The sequence below is a fragment of the Copadichromis virginalis genome, linkage group LG3 (genome assembly GCF_057382275.1).
Source record: "Copadichromis virginalis isolate Kocher_CV1m ecotype Utaka linkage group LG3, C_Virginalis_male_GT1.1, whole genome shotgun sequence".
Classification (NCBI taxonomy): Eukaryota; Metazoa; Chordata; class Actinopteri; order Cichliformes; family Cichlidae; genus Copadichromis; species Copadichromis virginalis.
Window position 1 is genome coordinate 31583677 of NC_140620.1, and position 22704 is coordinate 31606380.

A 22704-nucleotide genomic window follows, 5' to 3' on the forward strand; every position below is an offset into this window, starting at 1 on the left:
TTTGTCCTTTACAGTAAGCCACACTGCAGATGCAAGCTAAACGAGGATTTGAGGTTAACTAAGTGACTTATAAGTAGCTGCCTGCTGGTACTGCCAAAGGAAGGGACTCCTGAGACAAAAGTACACTTACATAGTAATGAGGTCCTTGAGGTGTCTGTGAGTTTGAAAGCAGTGCCCTTGAAAATGTTTAGTACAGGAAATATATGTAAAATATATTGAAAAGCAGCCGTGATGAAGTAAAAGTAAATAAAGTAAGAAAGTAAAGCATCTTTATTGGCCCTGAGGGGAAACCTGCCAGGGGCAAAAGGTATGTTGCTTTACATACAGAACACGAGGACAAAATAAGAAATTAAATCACGTTGTTAAAAACAGGAGCATACCTCACAAAAATATGTTACCACTATAGCCTACATAAATCCTTATCAGCATATGCAAAACTGTATGAAGACATGAGGGGACACTAAATCAGTCATAGCTACTTTTCTCAAATGAAAATATGAAGCTGGAAATGAGCACATTAGTGCCCATTTAAAAATCCTGCTCGGTCTAAAAAAAATAAAACTGTTCTTCATGGTTTACATCCGTCAGGATTGAACATCATGGTAATTTAGCAGTTTTAATGATTCCTTTGAACTGCTCTTTTTCCAGGGCGGAAGGATTGTACATGTAATCTAATTACTCTAAAGGAACATGAATCGTGGGGAGAAGCTTGAACGCATTTTGGATTTTCTCCAATCCACACAAGGTCCAGAGTATAAATACAATCATTTAAATATTTAATAGATATAGTGCCGAATGTTCTACATTGTCTTTAAGTTTGACAAGGCCAAGGTGTGTTAACTCCTCTCCAATAATCATGTTTGACTACTACTGGTAGTTTCTCTTTGTCAGCTTTGTCAGCTGACTGACCAATGCTCATAACAATGGGAACGTCTAAAGAACCAAATGAGGATCTAAGAAGAAGAATTGTAGATTTACACACATTGGGAAAATCTCTTGTAGTCGTTTCTGAACAAATGCAGATTTAGAAATCATCAATTCATTTTTCCGAGATCTGGAAGAAGAACAAAGTTTTATGTTCAGACGAGACAAATATGGAGCTCTTTGCCCTCGCTGAATAACAGGTATGTTTATAGGTATAAAGGTGAGGCTGTAAACCTAAGAACACTGTACCAGCTGTGAAGCATGGTGGTAGCATCATGATCTGGGGCTGTTTTGCTGCTAGTTGTACTGGTACATACATGGGTGAACCGTGGACACAGTTGGGTATTCCAACAGGACAATGATCCCAAACACAGATTAAAACTGGTTTTGGAATGGATAAATTTAAGCTAATATTAAGCCCGACCTCAACCCTACTGAAAATATGTGGACTTCACTTCAAAAGCTGGGTCTGTCCCAGGAAACTTATCAATTCTGCCAAGAAAAGTGATCAAATATCAAGTTAGTATTATGACAGAAGCTTCCCACATAGCAAGCAGGTCTGGCCCGGATCTGGTATCAAGCCGGCACTGCTGACTGACTTCTGGCATGATAAGACGTATGTCATCCAGATAAGGGTCAGGCCTGGCATAGATGGCACTGTCTATGTGATGGCAGCCACACCTAGCCCAATTGTGGTTTGGTGTATGTGGCCCAGGCTCATAGAAAACAGGTCTTGCCCAGATCTGGCATCAAGCTAGCACTTCTGACTGACCGGTGTCATGGCAGGGTGTATGTCAGCCAGATGTGGGCCAGGTCTGGCAATGATGGCGCTATTTATGTTCCTATTTTCCTATTTTAGTTAGAAGACCCAAATGCCATGTTGCAATACTATACTGCTATGGTAGCCAACGTTTCAAATGCAGGTTTGACAGGTTTGTGAGTGTACACTTAATCCAAAACCTAGTGAGAGTTTGCTCAGGTTTACCAGTGGGTGGCTGTAGCTCAGGAGGTAGAACAGGTCACCTACTGATTGGAAGGTTAGTGGTTCGATTCCTGGCTCTTCCAGTCTGCATATCAAGAGTGTGAATATAGTTAGGAAGCACTCAGCTTAGAGAAAGCGTGGTGTGATTGGGTGAAGGTGGCATGTTGTATAGAGCACTTTGAGTAATCTGGGAGAGTAGAAAAGCGCTGTGTAAGATTCAGTCCATTCACTGTCTGAACAGAGTTTTGTTATGTTGCTTTTGCACTATTATGTTCTGGCACATGTTGTTATTACATGGCTTGATTAAGGTACACATTAGGCTGACACACATACTGCAAAGAATGACGGCCCTTTGGTGGCCCAGATCAGGTTTGCCAGAGGTAATCCACACACGGGCCAGCACAGGACTACCAGTGTGTCTGCAACTGGCCTTGTGCTGGCCCATGTGTGGGCCAAATCTGGCAAACCAGATCCGGACCATACCAATTTTGCTATGTGGGTTGATGATGGCTATCAAAAGCTTCTGGTTGACGCATAACTTGCTAAGGGACATTTAACCAGATATAAGTGGGGGTGTTTTGATCTGTGTCGATTAGAGAAAATTCAAAGCAGATTGCAACTTGTGCACCCAGTTCTTGTTTTTCAAAGTCATTTAATATGCTTTATGCTGTAAAATCATTCCACCCTGGAAAAAGAACAGTTCAAAGAAATCATTAAAAGCCCAAAATCACCACAAAGTTTGGGCCCATGATGATTGGATGTACATTTCTGACCACAGCTTTAGTTGCTATTACTGCTGCTGAGTTCTTGGTACAATTGACTGTTAAATCTTTAAGTCCATATTTCTACATAGGGCTGTGTGTTCAGTATCATTATATCCGCTCAAATATGAAGCAGTAAAGCCAATATTAAGTCTCATTGGTGGATTTTCTTGAGCTTCCTGTATAAATCCTCAAATAGCTTTATTATTCTGCCTTTCAGTCCACCCAGACCAACCCGTTCCAATACACCGCAAATGCTTCAGCAACAGCATTTCATTTCACACCACCGCCTTGTTTTGTTGCTGCTAGTCGCTAATTATGCTACCTTTCCCAAGTGTTTGGCTGTGTGTGTGCTAGAGAGAGGTAGAGGCTGTGGTTGGGAGGGTGAGGTCGGATTCCTGATCTCTGTCCGGTCTTGTTGGAGGATTCCAGGAGACTGCTTTCAGCCTCAGGATATGTGTAAAAAGACTCAGGTGACGACAAGATAACGGTCTTGAAAGTTAACTGAAACAGAAGTTTGAGAGTCATACAGTTGTTCACACCTTCCCTTTTCACACATTGTTAATGAATAATGTTCCACATAGCAGCACTATTGACATTTTCCTGTATCTATCTTTTTATGTGCTTTCTAAGACTGTTGAATTGTTTAGGTACATTAAAGTGTAAAGATATTTGTGTTGACCTGAAGATTAATGCTACTGACTTGTAGTAACTCCACATGGTTGACATTGTGGTTTTAGGAAATTTGTTTCTACCACTTCTGTTTGTATTGGTGTCAGAAGTTATTTGGGATGTAAAAAGAGCCTCTCAATGTTTGCCAGGCACTCTTCAAACATGAGTGTGAGCTTAGAGGTTAGTTTAGTTTAGCAAAGTTGAAATCTGTGCGAGGCTGAAAACCAGTCATAAATGGTTATGTCCTTTGAGCCAACAGGTGGAACTACATTAAAAACAATTACAAACAGATATTATTCAGCAGCGGAAATCACTACAAAGCCTCAGAAAGACTTCTAAAAACTATTGTCAGTGAAAACAGTTCAGTGCTGAATCCATTGATCTAAGTTAAATGTCCCTTTTAAGTATTCTTTTGGCTTTAAAGGCCACTACAGTCGATGATCTGCCTCCATTTCGCCCAATCCATAACATCCTCCTCTGTAACACCAAACTTTAACCTGCTGCTTGCGTCTTAACCTTTCCACCAGCTTCACTGTTACACCTGTCTCCCTCTCATTCAAACGAATGTATTAAGTCTTGCTTCTACTGACTTTCACTCCCCTTCTATCCAGTTTATACCTCCACCTCTCCAGCCTCTCTTCCACCTGCTCCCGACTCTCACTGCATGTCACAATGTACTCTGCAAACATCATCAGATGACACTCCTACCTCACCTGTCAGCCACTCCATCCCCACTGCAAGAAAGTAGTAATCCCACCCCCACCTTGAACCCATCTGTCTTGCTGTCCTCATGCATGTCCTGCACCACCCTCACATACTTCTCTGCCACTCCTGATTTCCTCATGCAGTGCCACAGTTCGTCTCTTGATACCCCATCATATGTTTTCTGTAAATCCACAAAGACACAGTGAAGCTCCTTCCAACCTTTTCTATACGTATCCATCAATACTTTCAAAGCAGGTATCACATCGGTGGTGCTCTTTCTCAGCATGAAGCCATACTGTTGCTCACTGATCGTCACTCGCTTCTTAGCCTTGCTTAACAACTCTTTCCCCCAGTTTCATGGTATGACTCATCAACTTTATCCTTCTGTAGTTAATACAGCTCGGCACATCACCCTGTGCTATAAAAATAGGTACCATTACACTTCTCATGCACTCTGTAGGTATTCTCTCATTCTCCAGAATTGTTGAACACTCTGGTTGAAAAGTCTCATAGACAATTTCATACATCTACCTCTTCAAAGGACAACAAAAACCAAGATGCTGAAACACTGCAGCATTCTCTGAAAACTGCTGTGGTCTAATTAATCAAAATCTGAAAATCTTTTCTGGGAATCATGACATCATCCCAGCTAAAGAAGAGACAGATCATGTGACCTGTTATCAGTGAACAATTCAAAAGTATCTCTGATGGTACGACAGTACATAAGTGCACCCGTCTGAAGTGCTGCACATTTTTGAGTATATGTGCTAACGTCTACACATCTTTTTCAAAGGAGAGCTTTACATATTTCAGTAAGACAACATCAAATTATTTGGCGTGTGATGTATGCTGGAAGGCTCTGTGGAAACATGCATCCACTGAATACATCTGGATAATTCTGAAACAAAGGAGTCCACAAACCATTTCAGACAGCTGGAGACCAGCAATTCTTTTTTCTTTTTCTTTTTAAATTAGTATCATATTTTTATAAAGGTAAAAAATGTCTCTGTGTTGCCTTTAGTTATTAAATATAAGGTTGGATTTTAAAATAAGTTTTTTCAGATTACAGGTTTATTATATCACTATTATACTATTATTGCCTCCTTTGCCGCTAGAGGCCACTCGTCACATTAGGAACCTTTGGGGCTTCCGTCCCTTTTGTGTCACGTGACATATGTCAACAAGGAAGTGGGCTGTGTCTTTGAATACAAGGCGCCAGTAGCCGTTCCTAGTCAACAAGTGAAAGGTAATCAGCATTATAGGACATCCACACAACTTCTCTTTACATTTCTGTCTGATCTAACTGTCTGTACACACGTCTTTGAACCCGCAGAGCTCCCGTAGCTTGTTTGAAAAACTTTATTTGGGGTTGACTTTATCTTACACAGGCTAAATCGATTCCTGCTTTTCCCGACAGATCCCGAGGGATGCCCGCCACCGAGCCGGTCCGGTTGGGTCGGAAACGCGCCCTGCCCTCGTGCCCGAACCCGCTGTTCCTCAAGTGGCTCACCGAGCTCCGGGACGAGGCGAAGGAGAAAGGACTAAAGATCCAATACACCTACCACAAGGTACAGAGGATGTAGCGGTTAGCAGGGGTTAGCACTCTCGCCTTAAAGCAAGAGGGATCCTAGTTGGCTTCTGGGTGGATGCCTACCCCAGCTATCACTGGGTACATCCTGGGCCGACAATCCACCACAGGGCTAACACACAGACACAGGCACACCCAAGATCAATTTAGAAACACCAGTTAATCTGAAATGCATGCATGGACTGTGGGAGGATGCTGGAGTACCCAGAGAGAAGCATGCAGGCACAGACGACATATAAAGAGGCTCTAACTGGCTGGCAAGTTCAAACCATAAACCTTCTTGCTGTGAGGTGCACAAACCACCACTGTGGACAAATATAACAAATAAAATCCTTCCATGTGTCTACAAGCTTTCCGTTTTTGATGGACAATGTGGAATTAAAAGGGATATAAATCACCAGGGAAGCAGAAATGGCTAATTTCTATTTATTTTTGTGTGCTGCTGTCTTTTTTAAGGCCATCAACTCACTGAATAAATATCCACTGCCGCTCAAGAACGCCAAAGAGGCAAAGATCCTCCAAAACTTCGGAGACGGCATCTGTAAGATACTGGATGAAAAGCTGCAACGGTATTATAGAGAGAACGGTAAGAAGCAAACGCATGGGTGGATAAGATGATCCAAAACACACGCTAATATGTTTACAACACAGAACTAGACTAGATTTCACTGTATGTGTACTTGTGTGTTACTTTTCTTCACTGTTTCAATTCAGTTCTTTATACAGCATCAATTAACAACAGCCGCCGCTTCAATGCACCTTAAAAGTGATAGGGAGGAACAATCAGGCAATACCCTATGAGCAAGCACTTGGCAGCTGTGGTCAAGAAGAGCTCCCTTTTAACAGGAAGAAACCTCCGACAGAACCAGGGTCAGGAAAGGGCAGCCATCTGACATTAGCAACACAAAGAGACCAAGGACTAACTATGAGGGAGACGAGACAAAAGTTTCAGAAATGCAGTTGTGGCATTTAAAACATCAGAAGTGAAAAGAGAGGAGTGGAGAAAAAAGGCTCAGTGCATCATGGGAAGTCCCAGAGTAGCCTTTCTTTAGAAGTTTTTAGAAGCACTATTAAAGGACGATTCAGGGTCACCTGATCGAGCCCTAACTATTTGCTTTATCAAACAGGAAGGTTTTAAACCTAAACTAATAATTAGATAGGGTGTCTGTCTAATTAGAAGAGGGGTCTGAAAGCTGAAGGCTCTGCCTCCCATTCTACTTTTAAATCCTATCCTAGGAACCACAAGTAAGCCGGCAGTCTGAGAGAGAAGTGCTCTTTTCAGATATAATGGAGCCTGATCATTCTGGCTTTTGTATGTCCTCAATGATCAGGCAATCAAACAAAATGAGCTTGTGATTAAAAAGTAGAATTAAGAGCAAAACTGTAGAAAATCATACAAAAAATGCATCATTGCAAAGTTTGCTTTGCAAATCTGGAAGTTTGTATTCATGTAATTGTTGACTTCTCAATAAACTTATGTTGTGTTCAATGTCTGTAGTTTTGCATCAAATCATAAAACATTAAAGGAACAAATATTTAGTCTGTTTAAAGTAGAGGAAGTGAGCTTTTAATGGACGCTTAACCCCAGATCACTGAAAGCAGTTTTGTAACATTATCATTAATGTCAGGTATGTTTTACCCTGTAAAACAAACAAACATCAACATATATTGAGCTGAAAGAATACATGGCAAACTGAAGTAATCCTCTTTTATTTCTCACTATACAGCATCTCACTAAACAAAGAAGGTATCATGGTGGGACTCTGTAAAGAGATTCTGAGATTAGTAAAACTAGGGAGTTGTTAACAAAAAAGATAAATAAAAAAATAATCAGTGGAACTGGTAACGTGTTCTTTGGTCAGACCATTGCAGAGACGTGTGAGCCTTGTCGAGTGACCTCTAAATGATATTTACTCTGTGAAAATCACGTATCACAAACCAACCAGTTTACCCAGCTCCCGTGTCTTCACCTGTTCCTCTGCTCCAGGTGCTGACACTTCTATACACGCTCTCCCCAAAGGAGCGCCCCCTCCTGGCCGATCAGACAATAACATCATCCTGGCTCCATCCAAAAAGGTAAAGTTGGAAACAAAGAGGAGATTCATGGAAATAAATATTTTCCTTCACACCAATAAATGCGTTTTGTGATTACAGTAAAAGTAGAAGCATCAGAAACGACAACAAAAAAACCTCAGCCAGATATTTGCAGTATGAGGGGATGTTTCCATTGTCATTACAGTGTGTAACTATTTTTTCCTCATAGAAAAATGCTGCAGGTGATCAAGGAAAGGATGGAGGAGGAGATGGAGGGAGGAAGAAGAAGAGGGAGTATGTCCCCCAGAAGAGATCCGGGGGCTATGCTGTGCTGCTGACTCTTTACAAAGAAACTCAGGTAGATTTTTCGTCTTTCTTCCAACTACTGCAGCATCAGTCAGTGTTAAACCGGTGTTTCATTACCGCCGTGTGCTTTCTGTCTAGGTCCCTGGTAGTAAAGGTTACATGTTTAAGATGGAGCTGCAGGCAGAAGCTCAGCATCTCTGTGACAAATCGTTCACTGTGGTGAGTGCTTTCACTTCGATCTCATGTGTTCTTCATCCGTCTGCATGCACGCCGTCTTCTTGTGAAGTGTCCATCCTTCATTTTCTCTGTCTGCAGCCTGATTTAGGCAGTAAGTACACCGCCTGGAGCTCAGTCAGCACTCTGATCCAGAAGAACCTGGTGATAAAGACTCACAATCCTGCAAGGTACGGCTGCTTGAAGCGTGTCAGTGCTTTTACTGTAACCTCACGTCTTTTCTTTTAGTCTTGTAGAAGTCGGCTTATTTTCGTATTGAGTGTTTTAAGTGCAGCTAATTTAGGTAGTAAAATGTGTTTTTTAGAAATTAAGCTTTTGACTTATTTGGACAGGATTAGAATGAATGCATCAGAGGGACAGGCTGAAGTCTCAGGCTTGAAGACAAAGAGGTGGGGCTGAGATGGATAGTAGATGCTGAATGTGGAGCTGGCAGGCAGGAGGAAAGGTGGCCACAGAGGTGCTTCATGGATGTAGTGTAGGAGGACCTGCAGAGGGTTTTGGAGGAGGATGATAGGGTGAGGTGGAAGCAGATGATCTGCTTTGGTAAGAAGAAAAAGAATCGGTGTAATTTTGACTGAAATTAGGATCAACTTAGTAATCAGACTGTTAACAAATCAAATAATTTCTAGTCTCTCTCTTCTGCTGTATTTGACAAAGATGCTTCTTGGCTGGTTTTTGTTGTCGCACTTGCTGCTAAAACTTAACAGTTGTTGCTGTTTCAGCTCTACTTTATTTAAACTCTGCCAACGACCACAAAGATGTAATCCACCATGCAGTATTTTTTCTTTGCCTTTGTGCTTCTTTCAGGTATTCTCTGACAGAAGGAGGTCTGACTTTGGCCGAGCGACTGGCATCCGCAGAGCAGACGAACACAGACGGGGACAGAGAGGCGGTTAGGAGTGAGTTAGAGGCGACTGAGGAAGATGATCCCGTCGTAGACCTCACTGGTAGTGATGAAGATGAAGAAGAGAAGGAGGAGAACAGAATACAGTGAGTGGAAACTAAAAGATTGAATCCTCATCTCCTTATTTTTTTCCTGTTTTATTTCCCTCTTGGAATAAAGCATTCCTCTTCTTTTCACAGCCCTGCAGAGAGACAACCCACCGTCACTGAGGTTAGCTGCGACGTGGACGACGTGCGTTCATCGGGGAAACCACAGGATTCACAGACGACGATGACGACAAGCAGAAAGCCGAACGCAGAATGTCTCCTACCCGGAACGTATGAAATTATGCTCTGTGTTGACTTCATCGAGACCACTGGGTAAGAGATCTGCCTTCTAACATGTAAGAAACACGCTACTGATGTTACTGATGAATTTAAATATATTAAAAGCCGTGTACGTATAAATATGTGTATTAATATCAGCAGTATTTATCACAGTCATTCACATTTACTGACCTAACTGTTGTTACTGTGTTCTCATGCGATAACTGCTCTTACAACCATGTTGTGCTCCATTCAGTCCTCGAGGTTTCTTCCTGTTAAAAGGGAGTTCTTCTTCCCACTGTCGCCATGTGGTTTCTCATAGGGGATCGTCTGATTGTTGGGTTTTCACCGTATTATTGTAGGATCTTTATCTTACCATGTGAAGCACCTCAATAAATAAAATTGAATTGTGTATGTATTTATTTGTTATGTAGTGGGAGTCACCATCGTAAGCAGGAGCTGGTGAAAGAGCTTCAGAGAAATGGAGTCAACTTTGACATCAGGAAACTAAACGTCGGGGACTTCCTGTGGGTGGCTCGGGAAAAGGTGGCACCTGTTGCAGGTAACACATACAGGAGGAGAGAGTGGGAGTGTTGATGTTTGATGGGAGGGATCCCGCGCCACGCCTGTTTAACTTACAGGGAGGATTGTTCTGTCTCAGGTCAGTTGCGAGCGCCTGTAGGCAGGGAGCTGGTCCTTGACTACATAGTGGAGAGGAAGAGGATGGACGACCTGTGCGGCAGCATCATCGACGGACGCTTCAGGGAACAGAAGGTCGGTGTGCAGCCCGGTTTTATCCAATACAGTTATTAATCGGTGAGGTGGCACGCCGCCTTCAAAATTACAGGTGATGATTTGTGCTTTTTACAAGCAAGATGAACCCAAACTGAGTTCAATTTATATGAGTATGAACTGGAAAACATAAAGTAGTGACATCATCAGAACCCGGTGCTTGTTCCTCGTCTCGCGTCGGCCTGCAGCACCTCCTGCTTTTGTTCATTCGTCTGTTTTCTTCCCTCCGTCAGTTCCGACTGAAGAGGTGCGGTCTTCATAAACCCATCTATTTAGTGGAGGAGTGTGGATCAGCTGCTTCTCACCTGAGCTTGCCTGAAACTACACTGCAGCAGGCCATAGTCAACACACAGGTAGAGTGCACACGTGGGGCCACATGGGTCACTCTCAAACTGAAACAAATGTTGTGGTGTCCTGCTGGACGCAGCCATCAGAAGATGGTACGCTGTGGCACCTGTGTAGCATCTCTACCATACTAAGGAGCCGAAATTGTGCCAAGAAAATATCCCCACACCCTTACATCATCAGCCCGAAACTTTGGCGAGAAAGATCCATGCTTTCCTGTTGTTTACTTTAAATTTTTATCTTTCCATCAGAAAGTTGCAGCAGAAATTGAGACGCGTCAGACCAGTCGAGCAGGTGTAGCTAGTGAGGCGACCAGTGACAGTAGATTTATATTTTGTCTAATTTTTGTTTCCTTGCCGATATTTGAGTTTCATTAATTTTCTTTTACCATTCGTATCATGATTAGATGTAATCACAGCATTGCTCGTCTGGCTCTGAGCTATTAATGACCAGCGCCATAACAAATAAACACACAAAACACACAACATAGTTATTTTCTAACCTCGACTTTTAACTAAAAATTAACCATGTTTAATGTGTATGGTATTTACATAGTGTGTGTGTGTGTGTGTGTGTGTGTGTGTGTGTGTGTGTGTGTGTGTGTGTGTGTTAGGTGGTTGACGGTTTCTTTGTGAAGAGAGTGCAGGATGTGAGGGAGTCGGCGGCGTACCTCACCATCATGACACGATTCCTGACTAAACTGTACCAGGTAAACACAAAAAGATACATGTTCCAATTTTACATTGTGGAGTTATGTAAGGGCGACATGAGAGAGCCCAATATTTTAATCTCGGCTTCACACAGCTGAACACTCAAGGCGTGAAAACTCTAACACACTGGGTGTGAGTGGAGCCACCTAGTGGTGCTTCCCCCTCCCAACACCCAGTGGGGTCTCCTATTAGTCCAGGACCCTGGGCTTAAGCAAACGGCTGAACCTGGGAGGCAGAGAACTGGTAGAGGAAGCTCTGTCCTGAGAATGAGGCTGGTGTGGGCGGTCAGGAAAGGCTGAAGAAAACTCGAGCTCTGTCGGTTGAGCGGCGCTCTTAGGGGGAAAACCCTTAACCCTGTGGAAGGTGGGCGGCTGTGGCGGGGGACCTGGGCTGTCACTACTTGATTGTCCGCAATAATGTGTGCGGGTTTAAGTGTATCAACACATATAGTCTCCCTATGTCGAGTCTCAGACGCATGGTGTCCTGTGGGCATCATGCCTGACGAAAACAAACTTTCTAAAGTTTCTGAAGTCTTTTGGGCAAAGGTGCACCAGACCAGGAGCACGAAGCAAGTCCACTTGAATCAAAGCACTGGGGTGGGGGCACCAAGATCCTCCTTAACTGCAGAGTGCAGCCCCAGCAAAAGCCCACTAGAGGTGGTCCAACCCAGTTGCCATCTGTTAGAGAAGCATGGAGCACAGCCTTAAGCGACCTGTGAAACTGCTCGCACATCCTGTTAGCTTGTGGGTCATCTGCAGTGGTGCGGTGGATCCTGACCCCCCCCGTCAGTCATGGCAGACTAAAGCTCTGTAATGAACTGAAACGCGAAACCCAATTTGTCAAAAATGGCCTGGACACCACCGCCGCAGTTGTGGATGGCAAGGGGACCACCTCTGGCCACTGGGTGGTGCAGTCAACCACAGTCAAAAGGTGCATGAAACCTTGCAACTGTTTCATCCTCGTTTCCCACTGTGTCGATGTTGGTAAGATTTACATCTGAATATATGCTGTCACATTGAGATTAGGCAGCACCAGTTTCCACCTGTGCACACGTCTCTACTGCATGACAACACTTGTTAATTGAGCCATAAGGATCATTTTACTGTTAACATAACATAAAATCAGCCTTAAATCTTTCTTAACTGTAACTTTTGCTTTTTTCCTGTTTAAACCTTTTTCAGAACCGAACGCTGATCTGTCGCTCCAGAGAGCTGGAGGGCGATGGAGGCAGTGACGAAGAGGAGAGAGGGCTCCCCTCCTGCTCCCTTATGTCTTTTGCAGAGTTCAACCACGGTGCAGTCAAAAACAAGGTGTGAATCTGCTTCAAAAGCCTGAATTAAACTGGTTGTCTTGGTGATCATCTCTAATCCTGGCTTCACTCTTTCTTCCCCTGTAGTGTCAGACGGTGAGAGAAGTGTTTGCCAGACAGCTGATGCAGATCAGCGGATTGTCTGGAGACAAAGCAGCTGCTATACTGGAACACTACAGCACGCCACACAGGTAGCTGGTAGTACAGCATACTGCATACTCCACAGCTCACCGGGGTTCCTGATTTGCTTATCTTAAGTTAACAGCCAAGAGAGAGACGAAAATAAAGACAAGGAGGGATTATGATCTCCAATAGTTACAGTTCCTTATCTATTGTTGCTGCCTGTTAGATTAGGGCTATTTCCTCCTGTGCGTCATAAAGAAGTGTACAATCAAATCAACAAGCAGCTTTAATCCGTTAACATTTTAAATGATGGCCAGTGTGGTCGTCTGCCACCAGGTGGAGCTGTTGTGGAAAATTCTGTTAATTTGTTTGTTATTAGTTATTTTGAACGTAAAAGAACGAAATCATGGATACAAGCGGCAGAAATGAGCTTTCTCCAAAGGGTGGCTGGGCTTTCTCTTAGAGATGGGGTGAGGAGTTCAGTCATTTGGGAAGGGCTCAGAACGGGTGGACGGATGGATGATCTATTGTTTTGTTATCATTTCAAGTTTAAATTTTTGTTGAGGTAGTTGCCACATTTTAATAATACGTCTTTTGCATTAATGCATTTTCATATCATATCGTTTAGTGTGTGGCTTGTTTTTCTTCTTCTTTGTCTGGAGTGTATTGTGCACATCTGTAATCGGCACAGATTTAATTGCTCTCTGATCAGCAGGCAGCTTGTTCCAAAAAAACACACTAACTGAAGGCACCCTCAGGATATGTGGATCTGATTGCAGGAATATTTAAAAGATCTGCACCTGATGTTTAAAAAAAATCAGTATGGCAGTAGGTCATTAGATGCTGACTGAATAGCATGGCCCCAGAACAAAATAACTAAATATGTCAGAGCAGTCACGCTGTGTCTCCATACTAATGTAAGATATGAAGGATTATTTATTAAATCTTTGTCTTTTCTGTCATTTTCAGTCTTCTGACAGCATATGAACAGTGCACAAGTGAAGCAGAGAAAGAGAAACTCCTCTCCTCGATCCGATACGGGAAGCTCAAAAGGTTTGTAAATACAGTTTCACATTTTTTCCTGGCTTCTTCCAGTGGTGTTTGTAGTATTTGAGTGTGACCAGAGATGCCAGGTCTGAGGAAGGGGCTCGTAGGCAGAAATATGGCTGTGGAAGGAGTTTGGAAAGGCAATGGAATAAAACTTTTTGTCAGTCTTGAAGTGATTCTGACAGACACGTCAGGAAGGGAAAGAAGCTTCCTGCCCATGCTGTGGTATAGTGGATGTGATACAAAGTGCCCTTTGACTGGAGTGGCGTTCCCCCTTTTTGAAGAAAGGGGACCGGAGGGTGTGTTGAGGAAGATCAGCTTTGATGGAAGGTCTGTGGCAGGGTGCTGGATCGACTAGTTCAACCTCAGCTTCAAGAAAAATAATGTGGCTTAAATTCAGAGCCAGTCTGCATCTGGTTTGCAGACGTGGAGAAGACATTTGACCTCTCACGGTACAAGTATAGAATATCTGACTTTCTGATCCTTGTACAAGTGTGATAAGAGCTTTGTTCAGATTGCCGGCAATAAGTTGGACTTGTTCATGGTGGACACACTGGAGAGAATATTAATACGCAACTGGATTAGCATGGCTGTGGAGAGAAAGGTAGCGATGGAAGAATTACAAGAGAGGTTTAATCAGTGTCATGAACTTCCAGTGTTGATACTTTGACCACCACAAACCACTACAGTACCTTGAGTGTGTGTGTGTGTGTGTGTGTGTGTGTGTGTGTGTGTGTGTGTGTGTGAATGCTTCATGCTTTCTCCTGTTGGCTTGTTTTTCAGGAACCTGGGTCCAGCTTTGAGCAGAACAGTTTATCACCTCTACTGTACACAAGGAGCTCTGACATGAAGGCGGCCCTGGAGGTGGTCCCAAAGTATACTCAACAATGTGAATTATACAGTCATTAACTTTTAGGTCCTCCTTTACTTGAACAGCATCATTTTGAGTATGATTATGTAAAAGTGTATATAAAAGTCAAGACACTGCTATATTTTGATATTAATAAAAGATTCCTGTTTGAAGAAGTTCACACGGCCCATTAGTGCACAAATAAAGTTTATTTTAAATAACTTTTTCTAGTCAGAATCCAAATCCAGTGCCCAGACGCTGAAGTCTTAAAGCTGTAAGCCAGCTTGCACCTTTCCAGCTTGTCCAGCGTTACTGCTCATTCGTGCACACTTATGGGAGTGGAGCCTTGTACCCAGGAGGTCTTCAGGAGCTGCTATTACCTGATAAGAGCTTTTAACACATCAAACATGAAGAGCCAAAGTTTAACCTTGATTTGAAAACTGCATTTCTGAGCATGGTAAGTATTAGATTGCTACACGGCCACAGGTTTTATCGATGAGTTTACTCGCTGCTGGTGAAATTAAACTATTAAAACTCAAATTTTTCTACAGCTGTCTAATATGGGCGATGAGGTCTTTTTTTCCTTATCGTCTTTACCTTGTTGCTTTGAATTCGCGCTATTTAAATGAAATTAAATGATTGAATTTCTTAAGGACGTAACTACGGATACCGCTCATCAACTCTATAGTTTTTTTAGGCCTGTTGCTTCTTTGGTCCTTCACTTACCAAGTTTTCTCAAATTTTTTTAAGGACACACCAATGCTGACACATGCTATGTCAACTAAGGGAATCAGCTTGGGAGTCAACATGTTGGTGCAAGAATACTTTTATTCCTGGTAAACTGTGTCCTCTTTACCATTTTTAATAGAGTCGACTAAAGAAATAAGGACAAATGTATTTTGTGATGGGCTGCTGGTGAAGATCCTAAAGATACTACTCTTTTTTTTTTTTTTTTTCCCTCCATGGACCTCCGGCCCAAAAACAAAACATGATGTGACATCGCTCTGTCTCGTGACAATGGAGTTTAATCCCAGAAAACATTGAATATCATATTTCAGTGTCAGACCCATAGAATCGATCTCTGACATTCACCCACTTTACAGAAAGAAGTCAATCAGTGATCCAAGAGGCAGAGACAGACTGCTGCATGCCGACTGAAGCACTGTTAGACCAGAGCGCAGCACGGGAACTGTTTGTGGCACGATCACAGTGAAGAATAATTCAGGGCTGGATTACTTTCTCAGTTTAATTCTGAAATAAATATACAGACAACAAAAACCCGGTATGTTTAGTGACACCTGACAATCCCCCAGCAATGACGAGAAGAAACTAATGGCAGCATAGAAGGGAGAGTTTAAAAAAAAAATAAAAAAATAAAAAAAAAAAAAAAAAAAAAAAAAAAAAAAAAAGAAGAGGGGAGGGCTCGCTGTCTTTATCTCCTGAACAGGTCAAGATTTTTATTTTCACGGTTAGACTTAATGTAGATATGTGTTAGCTTCTAAACTCTGCTCAACTCCTTACTTCTTCAATCAAAAACCCAAGCCGTCAGTTTAATGTTAAGGATGCTACATCACCTTAAAATTGCAGTCACACAGATTACATTCATAAGATTGGCTGTGCAATCTTTTCTACCATCCTCAATCAAAAATCAGGAGTGCATTTACGTTTACTTTTTTGCCCCCACCCACTCTCGTCAGCGCTATGGTCCCTAACTTGACAAGTTGTGTTATTTACAAAAACAAAAACTAAACAGGAATAGAAAAATCCAACGAGTCAAACTGGGTTCCTCCTGGAACATAGTAACAAAGTGCTATTTCCTTTTCTTTTTAAAGAAAAGATGCTTTTTTTCTTCAAGGGTAGTCTTAAAGCAATGCTTGCAGAGTGCACGAACGCTTTGGAAAACAAAACTTTACTCTTTCCTCCCGTTTGGGGTGGCTGAGAAAAAGTTCCCTCTTAGCCAAACTAATTCGTTTAAACAACTTGCATGTTTGGGGCAGAGTATTGGGGATCGTGTAGTTTTGCACAGCCCTACATATAAGCCCTGTGAATCTTTTCTCCAAATGTGCAATCAGAAAGCAGCCCAACAGCTGCTTCAATGCACTGACACACAAGTATTGCTCCAAGGCAGCCCTGAACAAAAAAGATAGAAACTTTTCCTCTGAGCCCCACACCCTTTTTTTTTTTTTTTTTTTTTACACCTAAATGATGAAGAGAGAATTGAAAGGACAGGGTTACATTGATCCCTGTATGGAGCCTCTCCAATGGTCCCCGTCACAAACCCAAAAAGTGTTGATTTTGTTTTTAACATCCTCTGAACATAAAGCAAAGATCTACAGCAGTTCAGAGCGAACATTTAAAGTCTACACGCATCCAGTTCTCACTGATGTCAGCATCATGTCACCCTGAAGTTTAGATCCAATAGAGTCTTGGATGTTTCCTCACCACAGATACAACTGGGAGTCAGCAACAACACTGTGGCTCCAGCGAGAGGTGAAAAACAAAGCTGTCCCTTCGTGGGTTCCATGATTTCACCCTTTAAAGGCAGCAAGTCAGGAGGACAGCGGGGATCTTGGATCCATCGCCGTTTTAGTTCAGGTGGATTGCCCGTGCTGGGCATGCTGATGCACAGTTCAGGGTGGGGGGGGACCAAAATCCTTCAGTGGAGAGTGGATTTAAAACAAAACAAAAGAAACAGTCTCTGAAGCGGTTTTGGCTTTTTTAGTTCGGCACCCACGACTGCTCATGCTTTGACCCGCCATTAGTCCGGCATGTCGATGCAGAGTTTGGGTGGCGGGACGAAGTATTTCCCGGGGCTCTGCGTGATCACCACGCCGGTCTTCTTGTGGAACATGGGGGCAATCTTTGGCGGCGGTTCAGGGACGGGCAGATCCTCGGCCGCCTCGGGGTCCTCACTACGTTGAAGGTCATAGGACACGTTGCCATACTCTCGCAGGAAGGGAAGGAGCTCCAGCAGAAAGTGGCAGAAGTCCTTCCGGATGCCGAACCACCCTGATCGGAAATAAGGACGGAGCAGAAGAGAGAAACAATGAAAAGCTTTTGATTTGCAGACAAAGTTTAATATTATTAAAATATGACCACATAAATAATTAAAAGGAAATTTACCCTCCTCTCATTTACTCTCAGGTCAATCAAAAAGTCAAAATATAATCTTTTCATTTATTTTTCCTCACATTTTACAGACCAAATGATTTACAGAACCAGCAGCTTCATAGAACATTATTTGCTGGAGTCCGAGAAATGACAAACATCGAAAGATAAAAGTTTTAATGAAGCTATATTAAGGGAAAGTTGTGGGATTTCTGAAACAACAGCAGCAGCAGGGACCACAAGTCCAGCTGCAGATACTCACAGTGGTTTCCTCCCTTTTGGCCGAAGGTGGTGGCCATGAGTGTGAGCAGGGAGAGCCACAGAGGGACGAACACGCACACGTAGCTCAGGCTGTTGTGACCGTCTAGCTTGTGCACCAGAAGGATCTGTAAAAACATGTGAATGTTATCAGACATCCTGCTGCTGGGAGGAAAAAACATGCATGTGTGCAGCGATTTTTGACTCTACCAACCAGACACCACAGGAGCGTCTGTCTTTATGGTCTAAGTGCCTGCGCTGAGCATGGTTCACAGCCCACTTTAGACTGTTCAACTGTGCCTTAGTTTGCAAGGCTTTTTATCCGCCATTCTCTCCAGCTCGCTTTACAATATATTTTAGTTTGTATTTATTAAAAACAAGAAAGATGAAAAGAAAGAAGACGAGCATGAGCCAAAGACTGTAACAGTCTAAGGAGCTTACAAAGAAAAGCGTCTGGACTTCTTTAAGTTGCTTGAAGACGTTTCACCTCTCATCCGAGAAGCTTTTTCAGTTCTGGGATCAAATGATGGAGAGTCCCAGATATAAACCTAGTGGGAGTTTCCCCCCCGAGAGGGACAAAAGGACCCCCTAATGATCCTCTACCTAATCACATAAGCCTAGATGTGAAAACGGGTGTGGGTCACAATCAGCCAGGGTTTCGGGTGAGCTCATTGTGAAACCTGGCCCCACCTTCCTGAGGTCAGATGGCCCAGGATGTGAGTGGGCGTTAAGGCGTCTGGGAAGGGAACTCAAAACTGGATTATAGATGGCAGAGAGTTGGTGTCGTAAACCCCCGCCTCTGTTCAAAGATGGTCGCTCACAGTGGACATAGATGGCTTCTTTCACTCCTCTTTCAAACCATCTGTCCTCTCTGTCCAAAATGTGAACGTTGGCATCCTTGAAAGAGTGACCTTTATCCTTAAGATGCAGATGGACTGCTGAGTCTTGGCCTTTACATTGGAGACCAAACAGCTAGCCATTTTAAACAACACGAGATGATGCAGACTTCACGCCTCACCTCAAATGTGAGAAGCGGTACGACGATAGTCATCCAGCTGATCGCCATGGTGATGTGAGTTCGCCGCTGCTCGGCGATGATGTCGATGGAGCGGAGAAAGAGGACTGACCAGATGATGTAGTAAAGGACAACAAGGCACAGGAAGGACATGAGGATCCACAGTGGGACACACACCACCTGCAGCACACAAACACAGGCAGGGTGTCATTAAAGCAAGTTCAAAGAGGGCTTCAGGACCAGCACAGATTGTGGTCACAATGGAAGCACAATAAGTGGCATGTTTTGTGTGCCTCACCAGCCAAGGCCAGTTGATGATCTTGTCCAGCTTCAGAGCGATGAAGATGAACTGCAGAATATTTACTGAACACAACACCTCCAGCTGAGGAGAGGAAGACAGGGAGAAACAATCAGGACAGAAGTTCAGGACTGTACTTTGATTAAACTGCCTATTCTGTTACACGCATCCTACATATGAACACTCTCAGTGGGATTTAAAGCCATGCAGAAAATGCAACAAAAACAACCAGTGTTGTTGGAGACCAAGAGTTACGCCGGCATTGGGAGAACATACAAACGCTTCACAGCTGGCCAAGACCTTCACACGTCATGAACACCTTCAACTCACAGAAAGCACTACCCTTAAGACCATTTCTTGCTTTTTCATACACGATGTTTAAAAAAGTGCAACTTTGCCTGAGTTGAGTCTGATAATGCAAGAACAGTATGCAGAAGACTTCAGACACGGATCAGGCTTTAATTCAAACAACTCTGACTAAAGATTGATGAATAAAACATTTGAGGATAACAAAAATACAAACCCCTCACTGTTGTATCTTTTGACACTGAATCTTGACAAACAGCTGGAAAAGTGTAGTTTTGTGATATTTTACGATCATAGTTTCTGAGTTTCCTCATAAAAATCAGACGCCTTACCTCAAGAGAGCGGTCGTGTCTAAACCCCCAGACGCACGCTGCTACGGAAACGGGTGACACAAAGAAGAGTGGCATGAAGACGAGAAGCCAGAAGTAGTTTCCTCTCGCTACCCGATCGCACACCAGCACCTCGAACATCAACAGCAGGACGTGGAGCCCCACCGCTATCAGCATGGCCTTGAACTCCACACACGTCTCCCCCTCAGCCCTGACAGAGGTCATCATAAAGGTTAAAACACTTCAGGTGCCCTGATCTCAGCATTCAAGCTGAACCTGGGCTGCTGCTATCACCATACTTAAACGTATGTTCCCAATCTTCTCCTAGATGAATTCATTAACATTCCCCAGGGTAATGGAAATGTCAACATCCTTATAGGGTGTACAAATCATTAATATTGGCAGTTACATTGAGCACCATGTGACAAACTTATGACTGTGTTCACATGCCACATTCGTTAAGCTATGAATTTTAACCATCAGCCCAAATTTTAATATTTGTAGTACAGACCAGCGACCGCTGATTATATCTGTCAAATGATCAAAGTAAGCCACCGATTTAAGTCTAAAACGAGACGACAACAATAAGAAGATGAAGTCTGGGTGAGCATCATCATATTTACATATTTATTTTGTCTAACAAATTCATCACTCTAAAAATCAGTACTGCTCTGGTAAATGTAACAGTATACAGTTGTTTACCTAACACCAATGCAAAGAGCTGTGCACAGTTCAGGGTCTGCTAGTTACTTTAAACCACAGACAGCAAGAATAGATGGACAGAGCTTCTCTCTGAGAAAGTGAAGCCGACCCTGCATTCTTTTCACTGTCCAGCAGGCAACAACTCCTCTGCTTGCAAAAAAACATTTCTGATGCTACAGGAGACTTTGGGAAAACTGCCCCGCTTCCCTCGCTCTGTTACCCCAGTAAACACTTCCATTATTTACTTTACAGATTCAATCACTACACTCAGGTCAGACTAAATAAAAAATGAATTGTAAAAATGACTACGAAAATAAAACAGAGCCTGAGGAAAAGCTTCACAAGGGGACTTCACTAAGCAATAGTGAACGTCTATCTTTTTACAGACAGTCTACACTCTAACTACCAATTCACATACAAGTGAGAGAGTCTAACCTGTACTGAGGGTTGTGGGCCCAGACTCCGGTGCCCACAGACGCCCCGATGATGACCAACAGCTTCCACAGCCATATTGGCGTAAACACAGCCCAGTAGCTCCACTGGATAACTCCATCCAGCCTCAAGGACAGCAACACGGAGAAAAGCAGCAGGCAAGAATAGATTAGGAACTTGCTGCAACAGAAGAGAGGAAAAATGAAAGACATGATGATGAAAAAAGATGCAGCTTTGCAGTTTTTATAGTTAAAGGCAAATATGGAAAGCTCATTTTCTCCCACTTGAAAATTTATTATAAGATGCTTAACAACTGTATTAGACAGGTTTATACCACAACTGCCATAACCCAATGGTAATTACAAAAATCCCTTTTAAAACTTTGTGTAATGGTTAACGCTTAGAGCAGAGGTGTCGAACTCCAGGCCTCGAGGGTCCTGCAGGTTTCAGATGTGTCCTTGATTCATCACAGCTGATTTAAATGGCTAAATTACCTCCTCAACATGTCCTGAAGTTCTCCAGAGGCCTGGTAATGAACTAATCATTTGATTCAGGTGTGTTGACCCAAGGTGATATCTAGAGCCTGCAGACTCTGGCCCTAGCGGCCTGGAGTCAGACACCCCTGCCTTAGAGCTTAGAATAGTTTTTGACAGATTTCTAAAACTTTGTTTTCTGACAGGTAGTTTGATAGATATGTTGAGTGCAGCATGTAGGGTATTGAGTCTTAGCTGTCAGCAATCATGTGGACAAACTTGCTCCAATTTAAGAAAAGCAGGCCAACATAAGAACAACTTTAACAAATACAATTTTGGTTACATTTTAGAACAGTATTTCTTGTGTACCCATACCTACTATATGTGCACAAATGCCAAATAACTTTATTTTAATCATTTTTTATTTTGTTTGTTTGTTTTTACCGAAAAGTGGCAATTGAAACAAAAGGAAACATGACATAACTAGAGCCACAATCCACTGTAGACAACACTAAATTGTCTTTAACTAGCAAATCATCGGTGGTAACAGCTAGCCTGCTAGCCGGGCCTTGGTTAGGTTTTAGTTAGCATTAGTTACTTTATTGAGAGGTATCCCTGTAGGTTAACCAGAAACCAGAGAACGTGATTTCCACACGCATAATGAGTCTGCTTTTTACTTTTTCTTTTCCAAACAGCAGAGAGACGATCTCACCGAACACTTAATCCATGCTAACTAGCTACGGTGCTAGCTGAGACGCAGCTACGTTACCTGGGGTTGAAGTCCTGAAAGAGCCCTCGTAAATTCATGGTGCACAAAACAATGCGATACTGGCTAACATTGGCTTCCCCTCGGTGTCCGCTCCTTCACCTCCTAATCCGAACGCTACACATAGTAATATCAACGGTAACTGAGCTTTATGCCTTGGCTTCATCACAACCTCTTTGCCATACCACCCTGTTTTGTTATTTTTTCTTAACGTTCCGCCGGAAATCATGTGATTTAATTTTATCGGCCGGATCATCGCCACCTAATGACCTGGAGGAAAAACTACAGAGACTAAACTAGTAATAGCATTACTGCTCTTTATACTATTACTAATTGTATTATTATTCAAGGTCTCTGCTAAAGTGATTTCCGGTATTTGTTTTTATGTAAGTTTTTTTTTCATCTAAGTTTCTTGAGGCTTCGTGT

The 22704-nt window shown here is 42.8% G+C and overlaps 2 protein-coding genes across 2 annotated transcripts; one reads left to right on the forward strand and one right to left on the reverse strand.

Annotated features, from left to right (window-relative positions):
* The first annotated feature begins 5225 nt into the window (after window positions 1-5225).
* Window positions 5226-14796, forward strand: mus81 (MUS81 structure-specific endonuclease subunit). The gene is made up of 17 exons (XM_085450680.1): window positions 5226-5290; window positions 5462-5612; window positions 6089-6218; window positions 7620-7708; window positions 7896-8024; window positions 8111-8191; window positions 8288-8376; window positions 9014-9196; window positions 9290-9469; window positions 9850-9977; window positions 10077-10189; window positions 10441-10560; window positions 11166-11261; window positions 12444-12572; window positions 12659-12762; window positions 13664-13747; window positions 14525-14796. The coding sequence occupies exons 2-17, from the start codon at window positions 5472-5474 to the stop codon at window positions 14589-14591; spliced, it is 1863 nt and encodes a 620-aa protein (XP_085306806.1). The 5' UTR covers window positions 5226-5290; window positions 5462-5471; the 3' UTR covers window positions 14592-14796.
* A 1222-nt stretch (window positions 14797-16018) lies between these two features.
* On the reverse strand, window positions 16019-22704 carry tmem185a (transmembrane protein 185A). Its single transcript, XM_085450681.1, has 7 exons — window positions 22282-22704; window positions 21043-21219; window positions 19909-20116; window positions 19271-19354; window positions 18976-19152; window positions 17962-18085; window positions 16019-17600 (listed from the first exon to the last, which is right to left on the reverse strand). Exons 1-7 carry the CDS (start codon window positions 22317-22319, stop codon window positions 17350-17352), a joined length of 1059 nt encoding a protein of 352 aa, XP_085306807.1. The 5' UTR covers window positions 22320-22704; the 3' UTR covers window positions 16019-17349.

What these genes read in the sequence shown, in the direction of transcription:
- mus81 (XM_085450680.1), top strand. Translation starts at nt 5,472, where the DNA reads ATGCCCGCCACCGAGCCGGTCCGGTTGGGTCGGAAACGCGCCCTGCCC. An exon ending in TCCAATACACCTACCACAAG is followed by an intron (nt 5,613 to 6,088) that starts GTACAGAGGATG and finishes GTCTTTTTTAAG; the next exon opens with GCCATCAACTCACTGAATAA. An exon ending in GACGCTTCAGGGAACAGAAG is followed by an intron (nt 10,190 to 10,440) that starts GTCGGTGTGCAG and finishes TCCCTCCGTCAG; the next exon opens with TTCCGACTGAAGAGGTGCGG.
- tmem185a (XM_085450681.1), bottom strand. Translation starts at nt 22,319, where the DNA reads ATGAATTTACGAGGGCTCTTTCAGGACTTCAACCCCAG. An exon ending in TACCGCTTCTCACATTTGAG is followed by an intron (nt 18,086 to 18,975) that starts GTGAGGCGTGAA and finishes ATGTTTTTACAG; the next exon opens with ATCCTTCTGGTGCACAAGCT. An exon ending in CCAAAAGGGAGGAAACCACT is followed by an intron (nt 17,601 to 17,961) that starts GTGAGTATCTGC and finishes ATTTCCGATCAG; the next exon opens with GGTGGTTCGGCATCCGGAAG.